This window comes from Hypanus sabinus, chromosome 25 (genome assembly GCF_030144855.1).
Source record: "Hypanus sabinus isolate sHypSab1 chromosome 25, sHypSab1.hap1, whole genome shotgun sequence".
Classification (NCBI taxonomy): domain Eukaryota; kingdom Metazoa; phylum Chordata; class Chondrichthyes; order Myliobatiformes; family Dasyatidae; genus Hypanus; species Hypanus sabinus.
In genome coordinates this window covers 45,741,183-45,764,093 of record NC_082730.1, presented here as the reverse complement: position 1 = coordinate 45,764,093, position 22,911 = coordinate 45,741,183, and the positions used below count along the sequence as shown (strand labels likewise).

General features: G+C 43.5%; 1 protein-coding gene across 7 annotated transcripts in view; it reads left to right on the top strand.

Annotated features, from left to right (window-relative positions):
* shisa4 (shisa family member 4) overlaps nt 1-22,911 on the top strand; it is a 139,527-nt gene that overhangs the window by 109,269 nt on the left and 7,347 nt on the right. For all 7 annotated transcript variants that reach the window (XM_059950516.1, XM_059950514.1, XM_059950515.1 and 4 more), the window contains 2 exons: nt 9,519-9,652; nt 19,799-19,906. In XM_059950516.1, the coding sequence (XP_059806499.1) occupies nt 9,519-9,652; nt 19,799-19,906 (242 nt within the window). The remainder of the gene's footprint in view (nt 1-9,518; nt 9,653-19,798; nt 19,907-22,911) is intronic.

Sequence of the window (22,911 nt, the reverse complement as noted above, 5' to 3'; positions counted from 1 at the left end):
GTGAGATGTGTCGTAATTAAGATATTCTATTATGGTTGCCATGGGATTAAGCTCTAGTGCAGTGCAAAGTGGGTATCCACACATAATGCTTGTATTCTGACAGGCTGGATGTCTGAATTCCTGACAAACTGCTACTTAGAGTGCTGAGTGTTGGGGAAGTTACATTGAACAGCATTTTGATCAGTCAGCTAGTACAGATGTTGTATTAGTCCAGGCTATCAGTGATGTGACTAAAGTCACGATGCCCAATAGAATGGGGCAGCTTGAAACGTGGGGCCACAGCTAGTTCATATCTCTGGAGGGAGGTGGGGGTAATGTAGCTAAGCTGAAGAGGGTGAGAGTTATGAAGGGAGCGCTGTCACATGATGTGATTGCTGTATGTATTCGAATAACCCAGAAGATGTGCCTTCCTCTGTCTTTTACCAAATTACTCAGAGATGTTAAAGAGGAGAAAGACGTGACTGAGAAGTGGAACATTTCCAAAAGCTGAGTAGTGCATTCAGTGAGAGCATCTACTGCTGAGCCGACCCCTGATGCCACAAGGAATGGGTGAAAACCCTCCGAGCTGAGCCGTTTGCTGATGTTCCAGCTAAACGGGACACGTCGAGCTGACCTAGCTGGAAGACTTGCTAAGCAGAGGAATGTTGCTGAAAAGAGTTTCTTGACTACAGGGGCAGCCAGTATTTTCTGTTACAACTGTGGACAACATCGATCTTTCAAGCAAGACTGTGAGGGATAGGAAGATCTTTTTCAAAAAGTAAGTTAGCAGCTAATCAAACAGAAGAAATTAAGCAAAACTACCGAGGGACCCAGTAAAGGAACGGCCTTGCATCTCAAAGAGAACACATTCCAATCCATGTATCAAGGGAAATACTAAAGTGCAAAGCACTATTCCTGAAGATTTAATGGGACCAAGTTCTCATGTATCCATCCAGATTGAAAGTGTTTGTGCTAAAGCCATACTTGACACAGGTTCTCAAGTTACTTTGTTTTATAAATCCTTTTACAACCAGTATTTGATGCATTTACCATTAATGACACTCAGTGCCCTTGAGATTTGGGGCCTAGTACTGATGATTACCCATACGGTGATTACGTCATTGAAGCTGGAGTGTTCAGAAGCAGGTGTTGGAGTAACTGAGACAATTGACACACCAGTGCTGGTCTGCCTGGATCCGGTTGAAAAAGATGAAGCTCCCACTCTTGTGGGAACAAATATTCCCATTGTGCCTTTGTGAGATGGGTGTTAGGGGTTAGATTTTTAAGGAGAAGGATGTGGGGGAATAGGAGGTCAGAATAAGCCTCCATCGTGCTTTCAAAGGCAGTGACATGGATGTGGTCTACACACCAGCTAGGATTAGGGCTGGAGTTGTCAAAGTGTTCCTGGATCAGAGTTCCTTGTGGCAGAGTTCCAGGAGGCCCAAGCGGCAGTGGCATTCTAGATGAGTCGGTGGGACTGACTTTTGAGGCCTAGCGTTCGGGCCACATCGTCTTTGAGTCCTAGGCCAATACCAAGATTGATCAGAAGTCCAGATCAAAGCCTGAAAGTCAGTCCGAAGTCAAAACCCAATGACCGGAGGCCTGATTGCTGATTCTCTCAATCCACCAGGGAAGCAGAAAGCAATTCTGAGTCAGCTGGAGACCAAAGACAGCCTGTCCTGTGTTTAGAGGACTATGTGTGTGCCTGTCTGGCTGGCTGGTTGCTTGGGAAGGTGAGAAGAACAGTACTTGTTTCTGCTGTTGTTTTGTTGTCTGTCTTCTGTGGTGTTCTATCGAGCATGCTACATTGGCACTGTAACATGCAGCAACCCTTGCGTGTGGCTCCCAGCACAGCGTCGACTGTGTTGGTTAATCCAAATGATGAATTCCACTGAATGTTTCAATGTAGATGTGATAAATAATCTGAATCTACCTCAGACCCTGGAGTTGACCAAATCTTTCTGTACACTGCCACTCCCTTACCAGAACCACCTTAACCCAACAAATTCAAGCTCATCTAATTATCATTCAACTATACATGAATACAACCATGCAAAACTGCATTCCTCTGGGGCCAAGCTGCAAGACACAGTGCCAACAATCATATACAGCACAAGACACATAGAGCACATAAAGGATAGCAGTAACCATGCAGTCACACAAAAAAATATAATTTAGCCCAAGTCCCTGAATGACATGTCCTGCAGATTGATGGTGCATGGATGATTGTCAGCAAAAGCAAGCCCTCAGCATGCCAATAAATACCACTGGATGTATGAGCTGTCTATCACAGACAAACTCACCGTGTTATAAATTATCTGTGCACATGCTCTGTACTAGTGTCATTTGCATGACCAGCCCAAGCACACTGCTGGCTGCACGTACTCACACACAAGGTGTACTACCAAAAGCAATAAGGGCAGTTTGACCAAAGCCACTGACTCTGGACAAGTCCACCTATTTTTCAATACCATTCAGACGTTCTAAAAGTTCAGAGTAAATATATTATCAAAGTACATATGTCATCATATTTAATGCTGAGATTAAATTTCTTGATCATTCACAGAAAGTACAAAAAACACAATAGAATCAATGAGAGACCACTTCCAACAGGACAAACAAACAGCCAATGTGCAAAAGGCAACAAACTGTGGAAATAAAAAAGCAATAATAATATTAATGTTATCAATAAATGTCGAACATGAAATGAAGAGACCTTGAATATGAGTCTGTAGGTTGTGGTGTTCAGTAATGAGGTGAGTAAAGTTATCCATGCTGGTACAAGATCCTGATGGCTGGAGGGTAATAACAGTTCCTGAACCTGATGCTGTGTGTCCTGAGGCTCCTGTACCTCCTTCCTGACTGCAGCAGTGAGAAGAAAGCATAGCCTAGATGGTATGGGTCCTTGACGATGGATGCAGTTTTCCTGAGACATTGTGCCATGTGGATGTTCTCAGTGGTCAGGAGGGCTTTATCCGTGATGAACAGAAAGGTGAAATACCAGCTTTGTTTGTCATTTACATCGAAACACATGTGAAGTGTGTCGTTTGCGTCAAAGCAAATCAGGGAGGATTGTGCTAGGCAGCATGCAAAGCTGCTGGCACTTTCTGGCACCAACTCAGCATGCCCACAGCTCACTAATCCTAACCCATACCACTTGGACTGTGGGAGGAAACTGGCGCACTTGGGGGGAACCCATGTAGTCACAGTGAGAACATACCAACTCCTTACAGGCAGCAGTGGGAATCAAAGTCTGATCTTACGGCTAGCGCTGTAATACTGATACGCTAACGACTATGCTAGTGTGCCATCCAGAAACTACAGTGCCATTGGGTTACCCGCACTCATTCCAGTACCACTGAGCAAATCAGGTCATTTCACTCACTGCCACTCTGTCATACCTGATTCATTCTTTCACTCAGCCCCTTTCTTTCTTTCTTTCTTTCTTTCTCTAGGGGGTGGGGAAGAAGGACAAGATGGGTGAAGCCAGGTGATAGCTGGCAAAGGGGTGGAGAAGAAGGGATCTGATAGCAGAGGAGAGTGGACCATGGGAGAAGGGGAAAGAGGAGGGGCACCAGGGTGGTGATGGGCAAGTGAGGAGAAGCAGCAAGAGGCCAAACTGGGGAATTGAAGAGGGAAGAGAGAGGGAAATTACAAAAAGGAGAAATAAATGTTCATGCCATCAAGTTGAAAGCTACCTACACAAAATTTGTGGCTTTGCTCCTCCACCCTGAGAGTGGCTTCATCATGGCAAAAGAGGAATGTCAGAACAGGAATGAGGTTAGGAATTAAAATTGTTGGGCCTCAGAAATCTCTGCTTCTTGCAGAAGTGCTTGACAAAGAAGGCCCCAGTTTTTGTCAGGTTTCTCCAGCATAGTGGAGGCCATATCGAGTGCATCAGATACACCAGATGACCCCCAACAGATTTGTAGGTGAAGTGTCTCCTGACCTGGAAGGAAAGTTTGAATGGAAGAGGTGAACAGGTAGCATTTCTGCCACTTCCAGGGATAGGTGCTAGGAGGAGACAAGAAAAGCACAGAGGAAGTGATCCTTGCAGGAAAAGGAGAGTTGGGGGGAGGTTAAGATGTGTTTGGTGGTAGGGTACTGTTGAAAGAGACAGAAGTGGCATTGGATGTGGAGGCTCATGGTTTCTCTGCAGATACCGGAAGTCTGAAATATATCAAATCACACTGTCCATTCTATCAGGGAAATGCTCTTTGTTCCTCCCATTTTCCACCTCCAGCTACTCTGTTACCCAGACTCTTTTTTGATCTCTTTTTGAACTTGGTCTCTTTCTTGACTCCAATGAAGGTCCTGATGTGAATCATTAATACTTTCTCTTTGCTTGACCTGCTAAGTTTGCCAGCATTTTATTGGTATGGTCACACCAACAGATTGTTCAACACCTGAAACAATGTACACAGCCCATCATTTTACAGAATGATTTCCCAAACCACCGTCAATACCACTGACACAGAAGCAGGCCCTAATGAGTGTATTTCTGTATGTTTGTGGTCAACTGCTGTTGTAGCCCGTCCACTTCAAGGTTCAATGTGTTGTGCGTTCAGAGATGCTCTTCTCTACATCACTGTTATGTCGTAACATTTGAGTTACTGTCACCTTCCTGTCAGCTTGAACCAATCTGGCCAATCTCCTCTGACCGCCCTCGTTAACAAGGTGCTTACACCCACAGAAGTGCGCTCACTGGATTTTTTTTTTCTTTTTTTTGCACCATTCTCTGTAAACTCTAGAAAAATTCCAGAAGATCAGCAGTTTCGAATGTACTCAAACCACCCCATCTGGCACCAAGAATCATTCCATGGTCAAAATCACTTGGGTCACATTTCTTCACCATTTTGATGTTCCATTCAAACAAGAACTGTACCTCTTGATACTTCTATATATTGCTGCAAGATGATTGGCTGATTAGATTAAGAAGCAGGTGTACTGGTATACCTAAAGTGGCCATTGAGTGGTTAAGGAGGTCATCTGGCCCATTGGGTTTCTGGCAACCACAAAGACAATCCCATCTATCCCATTCTTCTGTCAGACTAAAGTTCAATTAAAGTGGCTGTTTAACTTGCCAATCATCAATCTTTGTGATATGTGAAGAGACCACCGTACCCAGGAGAAACTTAAGGAAGTGGGCAAACTCCACACAAAAGACACAGAGAGGTCAGGTTTGAACTTTGGTTAATGCCCCTCCTCCCCTTCTTACCCCATCCCTGACATATTTAGTTGTTTGTTTTTTTTCTCTCTCTCTCTCTCTGCCCATCACTCTGCCTGTTCTCCATCTCCTTCTGGTGCTTCCCCATCCCCTTCTCCCAAGGCCTCCCGTCCCATGATCCTTTCCCTTCTCCAGCTCTGTATCACTTTCGCCAATCAGCTTTCCAGCTCTTAGCTTCATCCCACCCCCTCCGGTCTTCTCCGATCATTTAGCATTCTCCCTCCCCCCACTACTTTCAAATCTCTTACTATCTTTCGTTTCGATTAGTCCTGACGAAGGGTCTCGGCCCAAAATGTCGACAGTGCTTCTCCTTATAGATGCTGCCTGGCCTGCTGTGTTCCACCAGCATTTTGTGTGTGTTGTTTGAACTTTGGTCACTGGAGCTGTGTTTGATGCAATAACATTGCCTGCTGTGTCCCTTTCAGTTATCTGGCTATTCACTGGAGATTACCTGTGCATTATGCAATTCCAATAACCATTTTGCACTTCCACCCTCCAGACCATGCTCTCTCCTCACCATTCATTATGCAGGAGACTTAGCTCCCACACCACCATGTTCAGGAACAGTTATTACCCCTCAACCATCAGGCTCCTGAACCAACATGGATAACTTCATTCACCACAACTCTGAACTGACTGCACAATCATTTGTAGAGTCACTTACAAGAACTTTACAACTAACATTCTCAGTATTATGTTTCATATTTGCGCATTGGTTGTTTGTCAGTTTTTGTCTACATATAGTTGTTACAAATTCTATTGTATTCACCTGTAAATGCCTGCAAGAAAATGAATCCCAGGGTTGTATATGGTGACATACAGTATATGTAATTACATAATAAATTAACAAACCATGCTAGTGTAGCCATTAGTATGACACTATTACAGCTCAGGAGGTAAGAATTCAAAGTTGCAAGCAAGTTTGTACATTTCTTCTGATGTGCATGTGAGTTTTCTCCTTTGCTATGGTTTTCTCCCACGGTCCAAAGATGTACCAGTTAGTAGGTAGACTGGTCATTGTGAATTGTCCCATGATTAGGCTAGGGTTAAATCGGGGGTTGCTAGGGGATGCAGCTCAAAGGTCCTATTCCATGCTGTATAACCATTTAACAGTTACAGCACAGAAACAGGCCATCTTGGCCCTTCTAGTCCGTGCCAGATGCTTACTCTCACCTAGTCCCGCTGACCCGCACTCAGCCCATAACCCTCCATTCCTTTCCTGCCAATATACCTATCCAATTTTTTTAAATGACAAAACCGAACCTGCCTCTACCACTTCTACTGGAAGCTCGTTCCATACAGCTACCGCTCTCTGAGTAAAGAAGTTCCCCCTCGTGTTACCCCTAAACTTTTGCCCCTTAACTCTCAACTCATGTCCTCTTGTTTGAATCTCCCCTACTCTCAATGGAAAAAGCCTATCCATGTCAACTCTATCTATCCCCCTCATAATTTTAAATACCTCTATCAAGTCCCCCCTCAACCTTCTACACTCCAAAGAATAAAGACCTAACTTGTTCAACCTTCCTCTGTAACTTAGGTGCTGAAACCCAGGTAACATTCTAGTAAACTCAAGGAAATCTGCAGATGCTGGAAATTCAAACAACACACACAAAATGCTGGTGGAACACAGCAGGCCAGGCAGCATCTATAGGAAGAAGCACTGTCAACGTTTCAGGCCAAGACCCTTCATCAGGACACTGACATTCTAGTAAATTCTAGTAAATCTCCTCTGTTCTCTGTCTATTTTGTTGACATCTTTCCTATAATTTGGTGACCAAAAGTGTACATAATACTCCAAATTTGGCCTTACCAATGCCTTGTACAATTTTAACATTACATCCCAACTCCTATACTCAATGCTGTGATTTATAAAGGCCAGCATACCAAAAGCTTTCTTCACCACCCTATCTACATGAGATTCCACCTTCAGGGAACTATGCAACATTATTCCTAGATCACTCTGTTCTACTGCATTCTTCAATGCCCTACCATTTACCACACATGTCCTATTTGGATTATTCCTACCAAAATGTAGCAACTCACATTTATCAGCATTAAACTCCATCTGCCATCTTTCAGCCCACTCTTCTAACTGGTCTAAATCTCTCTGCAAGCTTTGAAAACCTACTTCTAAGTAAATAAAATCCAATAAAACATTCGTCAACCCCCAATCCCATGTGCTCACATTTTGTTTAATATTCTTGCTGCGCCAATTGATGTTTAAGAATGTGTAAGATGGGTTGGCCATCATTAGTTGGGGGATTGTGTGCCAGAGTTGTGAGGTAATGTTGCAGCTCTATAAAATCCTGATTAGGCCACTCTTGGAATATTGTATTCAGTTTTGGTTGCCTCGTTAAAAGAAGGATGTGCAATATTTAGAAAGGGTGCAGAAGAGATTTACTAGAATGTTTCCTGGCTTAGTAAGCATATTCTGTGAAGATAGAATGAGCAAACTAGGGCTTTTCTCTTTGGGGCGAAGGAGAATGACAGGTGACTTGGTAGAGGTTACATGATGACAAGAGGCATAGATCACAGACAGCCAGAAACGTTCTCCTAGGGCAGAAATGGATAATACGAGAGCATGATTTTAAGGTAATTGGAAGAACATATATCAGAGTTGTCAGAGGTAAGTTCTTTACACAAGGAATAGTGGGTGAAAGGAACAGGCATGGTGGTAAAGGCAGATACATTAGGAACATTTAATGTATCTTAGGTAGGCGCATGGATGAAAGAAAAGTAGAGTAGAGGGTTGTGTGGGAGAAAAGGGTTAGACCTTGATCTCAGATCTCAGTTGGCCAAATGGCTTGTACTGTGCTGTTACGTTGCTTGTTCTGTTCTCCTGTGTGGCATTCTCTCAAAGTCACACTGAGTGTTTAAATATGCCACATACTCTGATTCCCCTTTTTTTTATTCTGCTAATTATAATTTCAGAAATTTCTCAAACATGAAATTTCTTTCATAAGTCCATATTGACCATACCAAATCCTGTTATTTTTCCAAATGATCTCTTACCACTTCACTAACATTACATGTTCTATCATGAAGGATTCCATACACCCTGCTCATGAACTATTTGTCCCACTCCTATCAGGGTGGAGACAACGTAGCATCCACACCAGGACCACCAGACTCAAAAACAGTTACTTTCCCCAGGCAGTCTCCACTCACTAACTCCACCACTGTTTTATTATCTCCCTGGCACCAGTTCATGGGCGTACAATCAATCCATGTATATATGCTATTTTATGCATTTAGACTTGTTGCGTGTGTTTTAGTTTTAGTACTATTGGTTCTTTATCTTTTGTGGTTTTTCTGTGCTGCACTGGATCCACAGTAACAATTATTTTGTTCTTACACTTGTGTACAGGAAATGACAATCTTGAATCTTTTCATGAGCCTTCCTTATGCAGTGGCAATGATCTTATTGTAGATGGTACTCCTGGGTTATTCACTGGGTAAGGATTTGCAGCATACAATATTGTAAACCTTGCAAAATTTAGGGGCAAGCAGCTGTTATTACAAAGTTAGTTGTTACAAAGAAGGCATGACAGCAGCTTTTTTTCATTAGGAGTTTGAGATCTGATTTGTCACCAAAACCTCTTGTAAACATATGCAGATGTACCGTAGAGAGCATTCTAACTGGTTGCATCACCACTTGGTATGGAGGGGCCACTGCCCAGGATCGGAAAAAGCAGCTGAGGTTTGCAAACTCAGCCAGCTCCATCACAAGCACTAGCCTCCCCAGCATCAAGGATACATTCAAAAAGCAATGCCTCAAAAAAGACAGCATCAGTAGTTAAGGGCCCCCATCTCCCACGATATGTCTTCTCATTGCTATCTTAAAGGAGGAGGTAGTAGTAGGTAAACGCCAATCCCAGGGGATCATGGGTTTGTGCCTCTGAACTGTGTCCTCTCCAGGGCACAAGCCTGGGTGGGAAGATTGAAGAACCGGCTGTTGCCCATGCAGCGGGTTTCCCATCTCCACGTCACCGATATAGTCCAAGGGAAGGCAATCATTGATACAGCTTGACACCAGTGTCATCGCAGAGGATGCCAGAGTGAAGTTGTAAACATCAAACTGCCTGAGGGACCCAGCTCCGGGTTTCTTCCTCGGGGTTTACTCCTGAAACCTTTCCCATGGTGGGTATGGCTGCAATATATTTCTTATTGTAATTTATAGTTATTACAATGTACTGCTGCTGCAAAACAACAAGTGTCAGTGATATTGAACCTGATGTTAATTGTGATTCTGGTTATGCATTGGTCACTACAGCTTTTTGACACAATGTTTCTGTTTTTTCTCTTTAACTAGCCCAAAGACTATTGCTGGAATTGCCTCTGCTCTCTTTCTATTTATTGTCATCATCGGGATTATTGTTTGCTGTTTCTTGTGTTCCTGCTGTTACCTGTATCGACGGAGACACCAGCTAAGAGAGCAATTCGCAGGTCAGTGAACTAATCAGCATAGACATTCTAGACCCCCCATTTCAACCTCAGGCTAATCACAGGACAATTTACATTGACCAGTCAACCTACCAGCAAGTACATCTTTGGGCTGTGGGTGGAAACCAGAGTGTGCGGAGAAACTTCACGCTTTCTACAGGAAGAACACAAAAGCTCCTTACGAATGATGTTCTGAACTCCAAAGCCCCCAATTTGTAATCACCTTGCACTAACTACTGCACTTCCCAGCTAACACGTGCTGTTGCAGGGGAAAGAGCAGTGAAGACTAGTAAATAGAGATGTGTATTGTGCTTGAGCAGTAACAAATTCTGTGGCAGCTGAACATGAACAGGTAGCAGCAGACGAAGTGGAATGCAGCAATGACACCTCTAGGTGCTTTTGGCAGATCAACAACCCTTTGGTCTGCCTGAAATCTGTTAGTCGACTGGCTCAGTGACAGTCCATGGAGGAATGCTGCTGAGTAGCATATTCCATGTTGCAGGAGTACATGCTGGCTGGGGAAGGAGGTTGTCCTGCTAATGGAGAGGGTGGGGCTTTGTTTGTGAGGGAGCCCCTCAGTTACTGTAGAAGTGTACCACCCTAGGGGGCACAGGAGTGGCAGCAGCACTACTGATGTAAAGGAATGTAATAAAACAGAACGGACTTCGAATGTAAAGAATGAAAAGGCTTTGCAATGTTTGTTCTTGTAAGTATTTTTTTATTATGAAAAATGTGTATTTTGATAAAATATGTTTCTGTAAGATCTGTTTTAGGGGAAAGATTAGAAAGGGATAGTAACTAACTAGTAAATAGAATCAGAACGAGTTTAAAAATCACTGACATATTTTGTCAAATTTGTTCAGCAGCAGTACATTGTAATACATAGTTCAAAACTATAGACTGCAATGAGAACTCAGAGTACACAGCATCAGTGGCCAGCTACATCGGCAAGTACATTGATGATGTTACTTTGTCCAAGACCATCACTATACGCGCTAACCAGAAGCCATGGATGACCGTGGAAGAGCGTGCGCCGCTGAGGACCCGTGACTCCGCCTATAGAGCAGGCGACAAGGCAGCCCTAACAACAGAAAGGGCCAAACTGTCCTGGGCCATCTGAGGGGCAAAGCGAGCACACGCCCAGCGAATCCACAGCCCCTTCCAGTACAGCTGCGACACGCGGCGCATGTGGAAGGGCATCCAGAACATCACCAATTACAGGACTGTGCAGGTGATGCCTCCCTCCCAGATGCGCTGAATAACTTCTACATCCGTTTTGAGGTGGAAATTGACGTGGCGCCAAGTAAGTCCACCCCTCCTCCTGTGGATGACCAGGTGCTGTGTCTCACCGTGGCCGATGTGAGAAGAACCCTGTGCAGGGTCAACCCACGGAAGGCTGCTGGACCAGACAACATCCCTGGTAGAGTGCTCAGAGGATGTGCAGACCAGCTAGCAGATGTTCTCACTGACATCTTCAACATCTCCCTGAGCAGCACCACCGTTCCAACGTACTTCAAGGCCGCCACCATCGTCTCCATGCTGAAGAAGTTTTCAGTGTCCTGCCGAAATGAGTACCGTCCCGTTGCTCTCACATCCATCATCATGAAGTGTTTCGAGAGGCTCGTCATGAGGCATATCAAGACCCGGCTGCCCCCCCTGCAGTTTGCGTACCGTCCCAACCGTTCAACAGACGACGCCATTGCCATCACCCTCCACCTGGACAAAAAAGACACGTACGTTCGGATGCTGTTCATAGACTTTAGTTCAGCATTCAACCCTCAGAAGCTGTTTGGAAAGCTGAGCCTACTGGGCCTGAACACCTCCCTCTGCAAATGGATCCTAGACTTCTTGACTGGGAGACCTCAGTCAGTCCAGATCGGAAGCAGCATCTCCAACATCATCACAGTGAGCACGGGGGTCCCCCAGGGCTGTGTGCTCAGTCCACTGTTGTTCACTCTGTTGACCCACAACTGTGCTGCAACACACAGCTCGAACCATATCATCAAGTTCACCGATGACACGACCGTGGTGGGTCTCACCAGCAAGAATGATGAGTCAGCTTACAGAGAGGAGGTGCAGCGGCTAATGGACTGGTGCAGAGCCAACAACCTGCCTCTGAATGTGAACGAAACAAAAGAGATAGTTGTTGACTTCAGGAGGGCACGGAGTGACCACTCCCCGCTGAACATCGACGGCTCCTCGGTAGAGATCGTTAAGAGCACCAAATTTCTTAGTGTTCACCTGGCGGAGAATCTCACCTGGTCCCTCAACACCATCTCCATAGCAAAGAAAGCCCAGCAGCATCTCTACTTTCTGCGAAGGCTGAGGAAAGTCCATCTCCCACCCCCCATCCTCATCACATTCTACAGGGGTTGTATTGAGAGCATCCTGAGCAGCTGCATCACTGCCTGGTTCAGAAATTGCACCATCTCGGATTGCAGGACCCTGCAGTGGATAGTGAGGTCAGCTGAGAAGATCATCTGGGTCTCTCTTCCCGCCATTACGGACACTTACACTACATCCGCAAAGCAAATGGCATTATGAAGGACGCCATGCACCCCTCAGAAAAACTCTTCTCCCTCCTGCCATCTGGGAAAAGGCACCAAAGCATTCGGGATCTCACGACCAGACTATGTAACAGTTTCTTCCCCCGAGCTATCAGACTCCTCAATACCCAGAGCCTGGACTGACACCTTACTGCCCTATCATCTTGTTTATTATTTATTGTAATGCCTGGACTGTTTTGTGCACCTTATGCAGTCCTGAGTAGGTCTGTAGTCTAGTCTAGTTTTTTTTTCCTGTGTTGTTTTTTACATAGTTCAGTCTAGTTTTTGTACTATGTCATGTAACACCATGGTCCTGAAAAATGTTGTCTCATTTTTTACTATATATTGTACCAGCAGTTATGGTCAAAATGGCAATAAAATGTGATGACTTGAAGTATACAGTATTATATATATAAATCAATAAGTGCAAAGAGAGAAGGGAAAAAGAAAAAAGTACTGAGGACGTGTTTGTGTGTTCAATGTCCATTCAGAAGTTTAATGGTGGAGGTGAAGAGGCTGTTTCTGCAACATTGAATGTGTGCCTTCAGGCTCCTGTGCCACTTCCTTAATAGTAGCAACAAGAAGAGGGTACGTCCTGAGGACTGCTCCTGATGGATGCCACCTTTATGAGACATCACCTTTTGAAGGTGTCCTGGATACTGGGGAGGCTGGTGTCCATGACTGAGGTTACAATTTTCTGCAGCTTTTTCTGATCTTGTGCAGTGGCCCCTCCATACCAGACAGTGATGTAGCCAGTTAGAACATCTGTAGAAATTTGAGTGACTTTGGTGACATACCAAATCTCCTCAAACTCCTGATGAAATACAGCTGATGTCATGCCGTCTTTGTAATTCCATCGATATTTTTGGCCCAGGAGAGATCCTCAGAGATGTTGACATCCAGCAACTTGAAACTGCTCACCCTAACAGGCAAATGTGGATTGTGTTAATGTGATAACAAGGATCTTCAGACAAAAGTAGAGACATGGAATGCAGCAAAGATGACGTTTCAGGAGTTTCACTCACTGTAAAGATGTGCACCCATTGTTATAATAGAAAATTGGGTTTACTGTTAGACCTGAGGATAATCATTTCACTCTGTATTCAGGACCTACTCTGTTACTTAATTAAATCTTCCTGTAGCCACCATTCAGTCATCAAACTATAGTTTTACTGGTAATCTCATCAACTGAGAATGTAAAAGCTGTACCAAATTTATGCTCTGGTAGATCAGCTTTGGCTAGTCTCCTGCTGTGCACCGGATTTTTTAATAAATCACACATTACTCCATGTGATCTCTCATTTTCTTCCAACACATGTCAGTGAGCCTATCAGAAAGCACTAATTGTTATTGCCAATGAGCTCATCTTAACTATAGACCTGAATTATAAACACAAGAGATTCTGCAGACATTGAAAATTTAGAGCAACACACAGAAACTTGTTCGGTTTTTTTTTTAAATCAATTCATTAGAAAGAGGTAACATTGTGGATAGAGCTAAGGAATTGCAAAGATAAAAAGACCCTGATGGGAGTTGTATATAGACCCCCACCCAAACAGTAGTAAGGAAGTGGTCTACAAATTACAATGGGAGATAGAAAATGCTTGACAATGTTACAATACTCATGTGGGCTTTCAATATACAGGTAGATTAGGAAAATCGGGTCAGAGCTTGATCCCAGAGGGGGAATTTCAAGAGTGTCTATGCGATGGCTTTTCAGAGAAGCTCATGGTTGAGCCCACTAGGAGATCAGCTATTCTGGATTGGGTGTTGTGCAAAGAGCCAGAATTGATTAGAGAGCTTAAGGTAAAAGGGAGAGGGAAGGGCAGAAGTCAGAGGTTAGAGAGCACCCCTGTGGCTGTCCCCCTTAACAATAAGTCCTCCTGCTTGAGAACTGTTGGGGGGACAGCCTACCTGGAGGAAACAACAGTGGCTACACCTCTGGCACAGAGTCTGGCCCTGTGGCTCAGCAGGGTAGGGAAAGGAAGAGGGTGGCAGCAGTGATAGGGGACTCTATAGTTAGGGGGTCAGACAGACAATTCTGTGGATGCAGGAAAGAAGCACGGGTGGTAGTTTGCCTCCCAGGTGCCAGGGTCCGGGATGTTTCTAATTGCGTCCGTGATATCCTGAAGTTTGAAGGTGAACAGTCAGAGGTTGTGGTACATATTGGTACCAATGACATAGGCAGGAAAAGGGAGAAGGTCCTGAAACCAGACTAGAGGGAGTCAGGAAGGAAGTTGAGAAGCAAGACCTCAAGGGTAGTAATCTCGGGATTACTGCCTGAGCCACGTGACAGCGAGTATACGAATAGAGTGAGGTGGAGGATAAATAAGTGGCTGAGTGATTGGAGTGGGGACAGGGATTCAGATTTCTGGATCTTTGGGACCTCTTTTGGGGCAGGAGTGACCTTTACAAAAAGGATGGGTTGCACTTGAATCCTGGGGGACCAATATCCCGGCGGGGAGATTTGCTAAAGCCATTGAGAGTTTAAACTAGAATTGCTGGGGGAGTGGGAACCAAACTGAAGAGATGGAGGAAGAAATGGTTGGCTCACAAACAGAGAAAGCTTGGAGACAGTGCAAGAGGGAGGATAGGCAGGTGATCAAGAAGGGACGTGCTCAGACCGATGGTTTGAGATGTGTCTATTTTAATGCAAAGTGTATTATGAACAAAGCGGATGAGCTTAGAGCATGGATCAGTACTATGATGTTGCAGCCGTTACAGAGACTTGGATGGCTCAGGGACAGGTATGGTTACTAAAGCCAGGCTTTAGATATTTCAGAAAGGACAGGGAGGGAGGCAAAAGAAGTTGGGAAGTGGCACTGCTGATCAGGGAGAGTGTCACAGCTGCAGAAAAGGAGGAAGTCGTGGTCTACTGAGCCTCTGTGGGTGGAAGTTAGAAACAGGAAGGGATCAATAACTCTTCTGGGTGTTTTTTATAGACCACCCAATGGTAACAGGGACATCGAGGAGCAGATAGGGAGACAGATTCTGGAAAGGTGTAATAATAACAGGGTTTTCGTGGTGGGAGATATTAATTTCCCAAGTATCAATTGGCATGTCCCTAGAGCGAGGAGTTTAAATGGGGTGGAGTTGTGTTAGGAGTGTTCAAGTGAAGTTTTGACATGATATCTAGATAAGCCTACAAGAGGAGAGGCTGTACTTGATCTGGTATTGGGAAATGAACCTGGTCAGTTGTCAGATCTCTCAGTGGGAGAGCATTTTGGAGATAGTGATCACAATTCTATCTCCTTTACCATAGCATTGGAGAGGGATGGAAAAGTTAGGAAAGTGTTTAATTGGAGTAAGGGGAAATATGAGGCTATCAGGCAGGAACTTGGAAGCATAAATTGGGAACAGATGTTCTCAGAGAAATGTACGGAAGAAATGTGGCAAATGTTCAGGGGATATTTACGTGGAGTTCTGCATAGGTACGTTCCAATGAAACAGGAAATGGATGGTAGGATACAGGAACCATGGTGTACAAAGGCTTTTGTAAATCCAGTCAAGGAGAAGAGCTTACGAAAGGTTCAAAATACTAGGAAATGAAAGAGATCTGGAAGATTATAAAGCTAGCAGGAAGGAGCTTAAAGAAATTAGGAGAGTCAGAAGGGGCCATGAGAAGGCCTCGGCAGACTGCATTAAAGAAAACCCGAAGGCATTCTACAAGTATGTGAAGAGCAAGAGGACAAGACTTGACAGAATAAGACCAATCAAGTGTGACAGTGGAAATGTATGTATGGAACAGGAGGAGATAGCAGAGGTACTTAATTAGAACTTTGCTTCAGTATTCACTACGGAAGAGGATATTGGTGATTGTAGGGATGACTTACAGCAGACTGAAAAGCTTGAGCATGTAGATATTAAGAAGGAGGATGTGCTGGAACTTTTGGAAAGCATTGTTGGATAAGTTACTGGGACCGGACAAAATGTACCCTAGGCTACTGTGGGAGGCGAGGAAGGAGATTGCAGAGCCTCTGGCGATGAGGACAGGAGAGGTTCCGGAGGATTGGAGGGTTGCGGATGTTGTTGCATTATTCAAGAAAGGGAGTAAAGATAGCCCAGGAAATTATAGACCAGTGAGTCGTACTTAAGTGGTTAGTAAGTTGATGGAGAAAATCCTGAGAGGCAGGATTTATGAACATTTGGAGAAGCATAATATGATTAGGAATAGTCAGCTTGGCTTTGTGTAAGGCAGGTCGTGCCTTACGAGCCTGATTGATTTTTTTGAGGATGTGACTAAACACATTGATGAAGGTAGAGCAGTGGATGTAGTGTATATGGATTTCAGCAAGGCATTTGATAAGGTACCCCATGCAAGGCTTATTGAGAAAGTAAGGAGGCATGGGATCCAAGGGGATATTGATTTGTGGATCCAGAACTGGCTTGCCCACAGGAGGCAAAGAGTGGTTGTAGATGCGTCATATTCTGCATGGATGTCAGTCACCAGTGGTGTGCTTCAGGGATCCGTTCAGGAACCTCTACTCTTCGGGATTATCATAAATGACCTATGAAGAAGTGGAGAGATGGGTTTATAAATTTGCTGATGATACAAAGGTTGGGGGTGTTGTGGATAATGTGGAGGGCTGTCAGAGGTTACAGTGGGTCATTGATACTGGGCTGAGAAGTGGCAAATGGAGTTCAACCCAGATAAGTGTGAGATGGTTCAATTTTGTAAGTCAAATATGATGGCAGAATATAGTATTAATGATAACATTCTTGACAGTGTGGAGGATCAGAGGAATCTTGGGGTCCAAGTCGTTAGGACAGTCAAAGCTGCTGCGCAGGTTGACTCTGTGGTTAACAAAACATTGACCTTCATCAATCGTGGGATTGAGTTTAGGAACTGTGAGATAATGTTGCAGCTATATAGGACTCTGGTTAGACCCCACTTGGAGTACTGTGCTCAGTTCTGGTCGCCTCACTGTAGCAAGGATGTGGAAACTATAGAAAGGGTGCAGAGGAGACTTACAAAGATGTTGTCTGGATTGGGGAGCATGCATTATGAGAATAGGTTGAGTGAACTCGGCCTTTTCTCCTTGGAGAAACGGTGGATGAGAGGTGACCTCATAGAAGTGTACAAGATAATGAGAGGCATTAATCACATGGATAGTCAGAGGCTTTTTCCCAGGGCTGAAATAGCTAACACCAGAAGACAGTTTTAAGATGCTTAGAAGTAGGTACAGAGGAGATGTCAGAGGTAAGTTTTTATGCAGAGAGTGGTGAGTGTGTGGAGGCACATCCGATAGAGACTTTTAAGAGACTCCTGGACAAGTACATGGAGTTAAGAAAAATAGGTGAAGGGTAATCCTAAGTAATTTCTAAGGTAGGGACATGTTCAGCACAGCTTTATGGGCCAAAGGACCTGTATTGTGCTGTAGGTTTTCTATGTTTCTAACCCTGTGGGGAGGCAATATGATTAAATTTACCCTGAATTTTGAGGAGGAGAAGCTAAAGTCATTATTACGTGGAGTAAAGGGAATTACAGAGGCTTGAGAGAAGAGTTGGCCAGAATTGATTGGAAAAGAACACTGGCAGGGATGATGGCAGAGCAACAATGGCTGGAATTTCTGGAAGCAATTCGGAAGGCACAGGATATATACATCCCAAACAGGAAGTATTCTAAAGGCAAGATGACACTGGCTAACAAGGGAAGTCAAAGCCAACATAAAAACTAAAGAGAGGGCATGTAATAGAACAAACATTAGTAGGAATTTAGAAGATTGGGAACCTTTCAACTACCAACAGAAGGGAACCAAAAAATTCATTAAGAATGTAAAGATGGAATATGAATGTAAGCTAGCCAGTAATATTAAAGAGGATACCAAAAGTTTCTTCAGATGCACAAGGTGTAAAAGAGGTGAGAGTGGATATCGGACCGCTGGAAAACAGTGCTGGAGTAGTAGTAATTGGGGACAATGAAATGGTTGATAAAGTATGGGGAAAGGCCTAGGTATTAGGGGTCATGAAGTGTGTGAAGTTACCATTAATGGAGAGGAGGTTCTTGGGAAACTGAAAAGTCTAAAAGTAGACAGGTCGGTTTTGCCAGATGATGTTCATCCCCCCCCCCCCCCCAGGGGTCTGAAAGAGGTGGCTGAAGAGATTTTGGAAGCATTTCAAGAATCACTAGATTCTGGAATTGTTCTAGACAACTGGAAAATTGCAAATGTCATTCCACTCTTCAAGAAGGGAGAGAGGCAGAAGAAACGACACTTTAGGCCAGTTAGTCTGACCTCAGTTAATGAGAAGATGTTGTAGTTGATTATTAAGGATGAGGTCTCAGGATACTTGGAGGCACGTGATTTTAAAAAAAACGGCTGTATTTCCTTGAGGGAAAATCTTGCCTGACAAATCTGTTGGAATTCATTGCAGGATTAACAAGCAAAATAGACAAAGAATCAGTTGATTTTGTGTACTTGTAAGCTCATATTTTCAAAAGGCCTTTGACAAGGTGCCGCACAGGAGCCTACTTAACAAGCTATGAGGCCATGGTATTACCGGAAAGATTCTAGCATTGATTGGTTGATTGGCAGGAGGCAATGAATGGGAATAAAGGGAGCCTTTTCTGGTTGGCTGCTGGTGTTCCACAGGGGTCTGTGTTGGGACTGATTCTTTTTACATTATATTTTGATGATTTGAATGATGGAGTTGGTGGCTTTGTTGCAAGGTTTGCAGACAGTATAAAGATAGGTGGAGAGGAAGGTAGTTTTCAGGATGTAGAGAGGGAAAGACTTAGACAGATTAGGAGAGTGGGCAAAAAAATGGCAGATGGAATACAGTGTTGGGAAGTGTATGGTCATGCACTTTGGTGCAAGAAATGAAGAGGAAATACAAAAAACTGAGGTGCAAAGGGAATTGGGAGTTCTTGTGCAGGATTCCCTAAATGTTAATTTGCATGTTGAGTCTGAGGTGTGGAAGGCAAATGCAATGTTAGCATTCATTTCAAGAGGACTAGAAATGAGGGTGTAAAAGCAGGGTATAACGTTGAGACTTTATAAAGCACTGTTGAGGCCTCACTTGGAGTATTGTGAGCAGTTCTGGGTCCCTTAAAAAGGATGAGCTGAAACTGGAGAGGATTCCAAGGACCTTCATGAATATGATTCCAGAATTGAGTGGCTTGCCATATGAAGAGCATTTAATGGCACTGGGCCTGTATTCACTAGAATTCAGAAGAATGAGGGGTGACCTCATTGCAACCTATCGAATAGTGAAAGGCCCCGATAAAGTGGATGCAGAGAGGAGTCTAAGACCAGAGAATATGATTTCAGAATGGAGGGGTGTCCTTTTAGAACAGAGGTGAGGAGAAATTTCTTTAGCCAGAGAGTGGTTTATCTGTGCCATTCTTTGCCACAGGCAGCTGTGGAGGCCAAGTCTTTATGTATATATAAGGCAGAGGTTGATAGATTCTTGATTCAGGGCAGGAGATTGGGGCTGAGAGGAAAATTGGATCAGCCATGATGAAATGGCAGAGCAGACTTGGGCCAAATGGCCTAATTCTACTCCTATATCTTATGGTGTTATGTTACTCTGTGATGTCTGCATTCCTCAAATCAGCACAACTACGCATTTGTATTTCTGTGTATTAATTGTAAGGTTTCTTTAGGTCCAAGAGAGGTGGTTCACAGCTATCCAATGCACCCAGCTTACCCCTCGAACGTGTCACCTGGGATGCAGGCTCCATATCCAACTGCTCCAGCCTATGGTGCTGCAGGTAAGTTCTCCTTGGGCTGTGTGTAAAACTGTAAACAAGGAAAGACTGGGCATTTTAACTAATATCAAGGCTGGGCAAAGTTATGCTGTTAGTAGAGGGGATCAAGGATTAACTTAATTCATCATAGGTGGCTTCCGGTTAACTCGGACATCAGGACCAGTACATTTTGGCTCAATTATAAGGGCTGTGCCAATAATCTGGTTCCATGGAAATAGTTAAAAAGGTATTAAAAACAGTCAAATTACTGTAAACTGAGCAACAGGTTATATATTTACAGTTGAAGTCAGAAGTTTACATGCACCTTAGCCAAATACATTTAAACTCAGTTTTTCACAATTCCTGACATTTAATTCTAGAAAACATTCCCTGTCTTAGGTCAGTTAGGATCACTATTTTAAGAATGTGATATGTCAGAATAATAGTAGAGAGAATGATTTATTTCAGCTTTTATTTCTTTAATCACATTCCCAGTGGGTTAGAAGTTAACATACACTTTGTTAGTATTTGGTAGAATTGCCTTTAAATTGTTTAACTTGGGTCAAAAGTTTTGGGTAGCCTTACACAAGCTTTTCACAATAAGTTGCTGGAATTTTGATCCATTCCTTCAGGCAGAACTGATGCAACAGACTCAGGTTTGTACACCTCCTTGCTTGCACATGCTTTTTCAGTTCTGCCCACAAATTTTCTATCGGATTGAAGTCAGGGCTTTGTGATGGCCACTCCAATACCTTGACTTTGTTGTCTTAAGCAATTTTGCCACAACTTTGGAGGTATGCTTGGGGTCATTGTTCATTTGGAAGACCCATTTGTGACTGAGCTTTAACTTCCTGGCTGATGTCTTGAAGTGTTGCTTCAATATATCCACTTAATTTTCCTTCCTCATGATGCCATCTATTTTGTGAAGTGCACCAGTCCCTCCTGCAGCAAAGCACCCCCACAACATGATGCTGCCACCCCCATGCTTCATGGTTGGGTTCGTGTTCTTCGGCCTTTTTCCTCCAAACATAACGATGGTCATTTATGGCCAAACAATTCAATTTTTGTTTCATCAGACCAGATGACATTTCTCCAAAAAGATCTTTATCCCCATTTGCACTTGCAAACTGTAGTCTGGGCTTTTTATGGCAGTTTTGGAGCAGTGGCTTCTTCCTTGCTGAGCAGCCTTTCAGGTTATGTCGATATAAGACTCGTTTTACTGTGGTTATAGATACTTGTCTACCTATTTCCTCCAGCATCTTCACAAGGTCCTTTGCTGTTGTTCTGGGATTGATTTGCACTTTTCACGCGAAAGTACGTTCATCTCTAGGCGACAGAATGTGTCTCCTTCCTGAGCGGTATGATAGCTGTGTGGTCCCATGGTGTTTGTACTTGCATACTGTTGTTTGTACCTTCAGACATTTGGGAATTACTCCCAAAGATGAACCAGACTTGTGGAGGTCCACAGTTTTTTTTTCTGAGGTCTTGGCTGATATCTTTTGAATTTGTTTGTAAATTTCTGACCCACTGGAATTGTGATATAGTTAATTAAAAGTGAAATAATCTGTCTGTAAACAATTGTTGGAAAAATTACTGGTGTCATGCAGAAAGTAGATGTCCTCAACGTCTTGCCAAAACTATAGTTTGCTAATATGAAATCTGTGGAACTGTTAAACAATGTTTTAATAACTTCAACTTAAGTGCATGTAAACTTCTGACTTCAACTGTAAATGAAATGCAGAACAAATTAGAACGCTGCCAATACTGATACAGTACTAAAACTGTGTATTAGTTCCTAATCATTATCGACAAAGGAATTCAGTATGTCACAGTGTTCTTTTGATTAACTGTAAATGAACAAAGTCAGCACAAATAACTAGTGTAGATAAGGGACTGCCTTATAACCATATAACAATTACAGCATGGAAACAGGCCATCTCAGCCCTTCTAGTCTGTGCCGAACGCTTACTCTCACCTAGTTCCTCCAACCTGCACTCAGCCCATAACCCTCCATTCCTTTCCTGTCCATATACCCATCCAATTTTACTTTAATGACAACATAGAACCTGCCTCTACCACTTCTACTGGAAGCTCATTCCACACAGCTACCACCCTCTGAGTAAAGAAATACCCCCTCGTGTTACCCCTAAACTTTTGCTCCCTAACTCTCAACTCATGTCCCTTTGTTTGAATCTTCCCTACTCTCAATGGAAAAAGCCTATCCACGTCAACTCTATCTTCATAATTTTAAATACCTCTATTAAGTCCCCCCTCAACCTCCTATGCTCCAAAGAATAGAGACCGAACTTGTTCAATCTTTCCCTGTAACTTAGTTGCTGAAACCCAGGTAACATTCTAGTAAATCTTTTCTGTACTCGCTCAATTTTGTTGACATCTTTCCTATAATTCGGTGACCAGAACTGTACACAATACTGCAAATTTGGCCTTACCAATGCCTTGTACAATTTTAACATTACATCCCAACTCCTATACTCAATGCTCTGATTTATAAAGGCCAGCATACCAAAAGCTTTCTTCACCACCCTATCCACATGAGATTCACCTTAAGGGAACTATGCACCATTATTCCTAGATCATTCTGTTCTACTGCATTCCTCAATGCCCTACCATTTACCATGTTTTGATTATTCTATTTTGATTATTCCTACCAAAACATAGCATCTCACACTTATCAGCATTAAACTCCATCTGCCATCTTTCAGCCCACTTTTCTAACTGGCCTAAATCTCTCTGCAAGCTTTGAAAACCTACTTCATTATCCACAACGCCACCTATCTTCGTATCATCTGCATACTTACTAATTCCAATTTACCACCTCATCATCCAGATCATTAATGTATATGACAAACAACTTTGGACCCCCAGTACAGATCCCTGAGGCACACCACTAGTCACCGGCCTCCAACCTGACAGTTATCCACCACTACTCTCTGGCATCTCCCATCCAGCCACTGTTGAATCCATTTTACTACTTCAATATTAATACCTAATGATAGAACCTTCCTAAC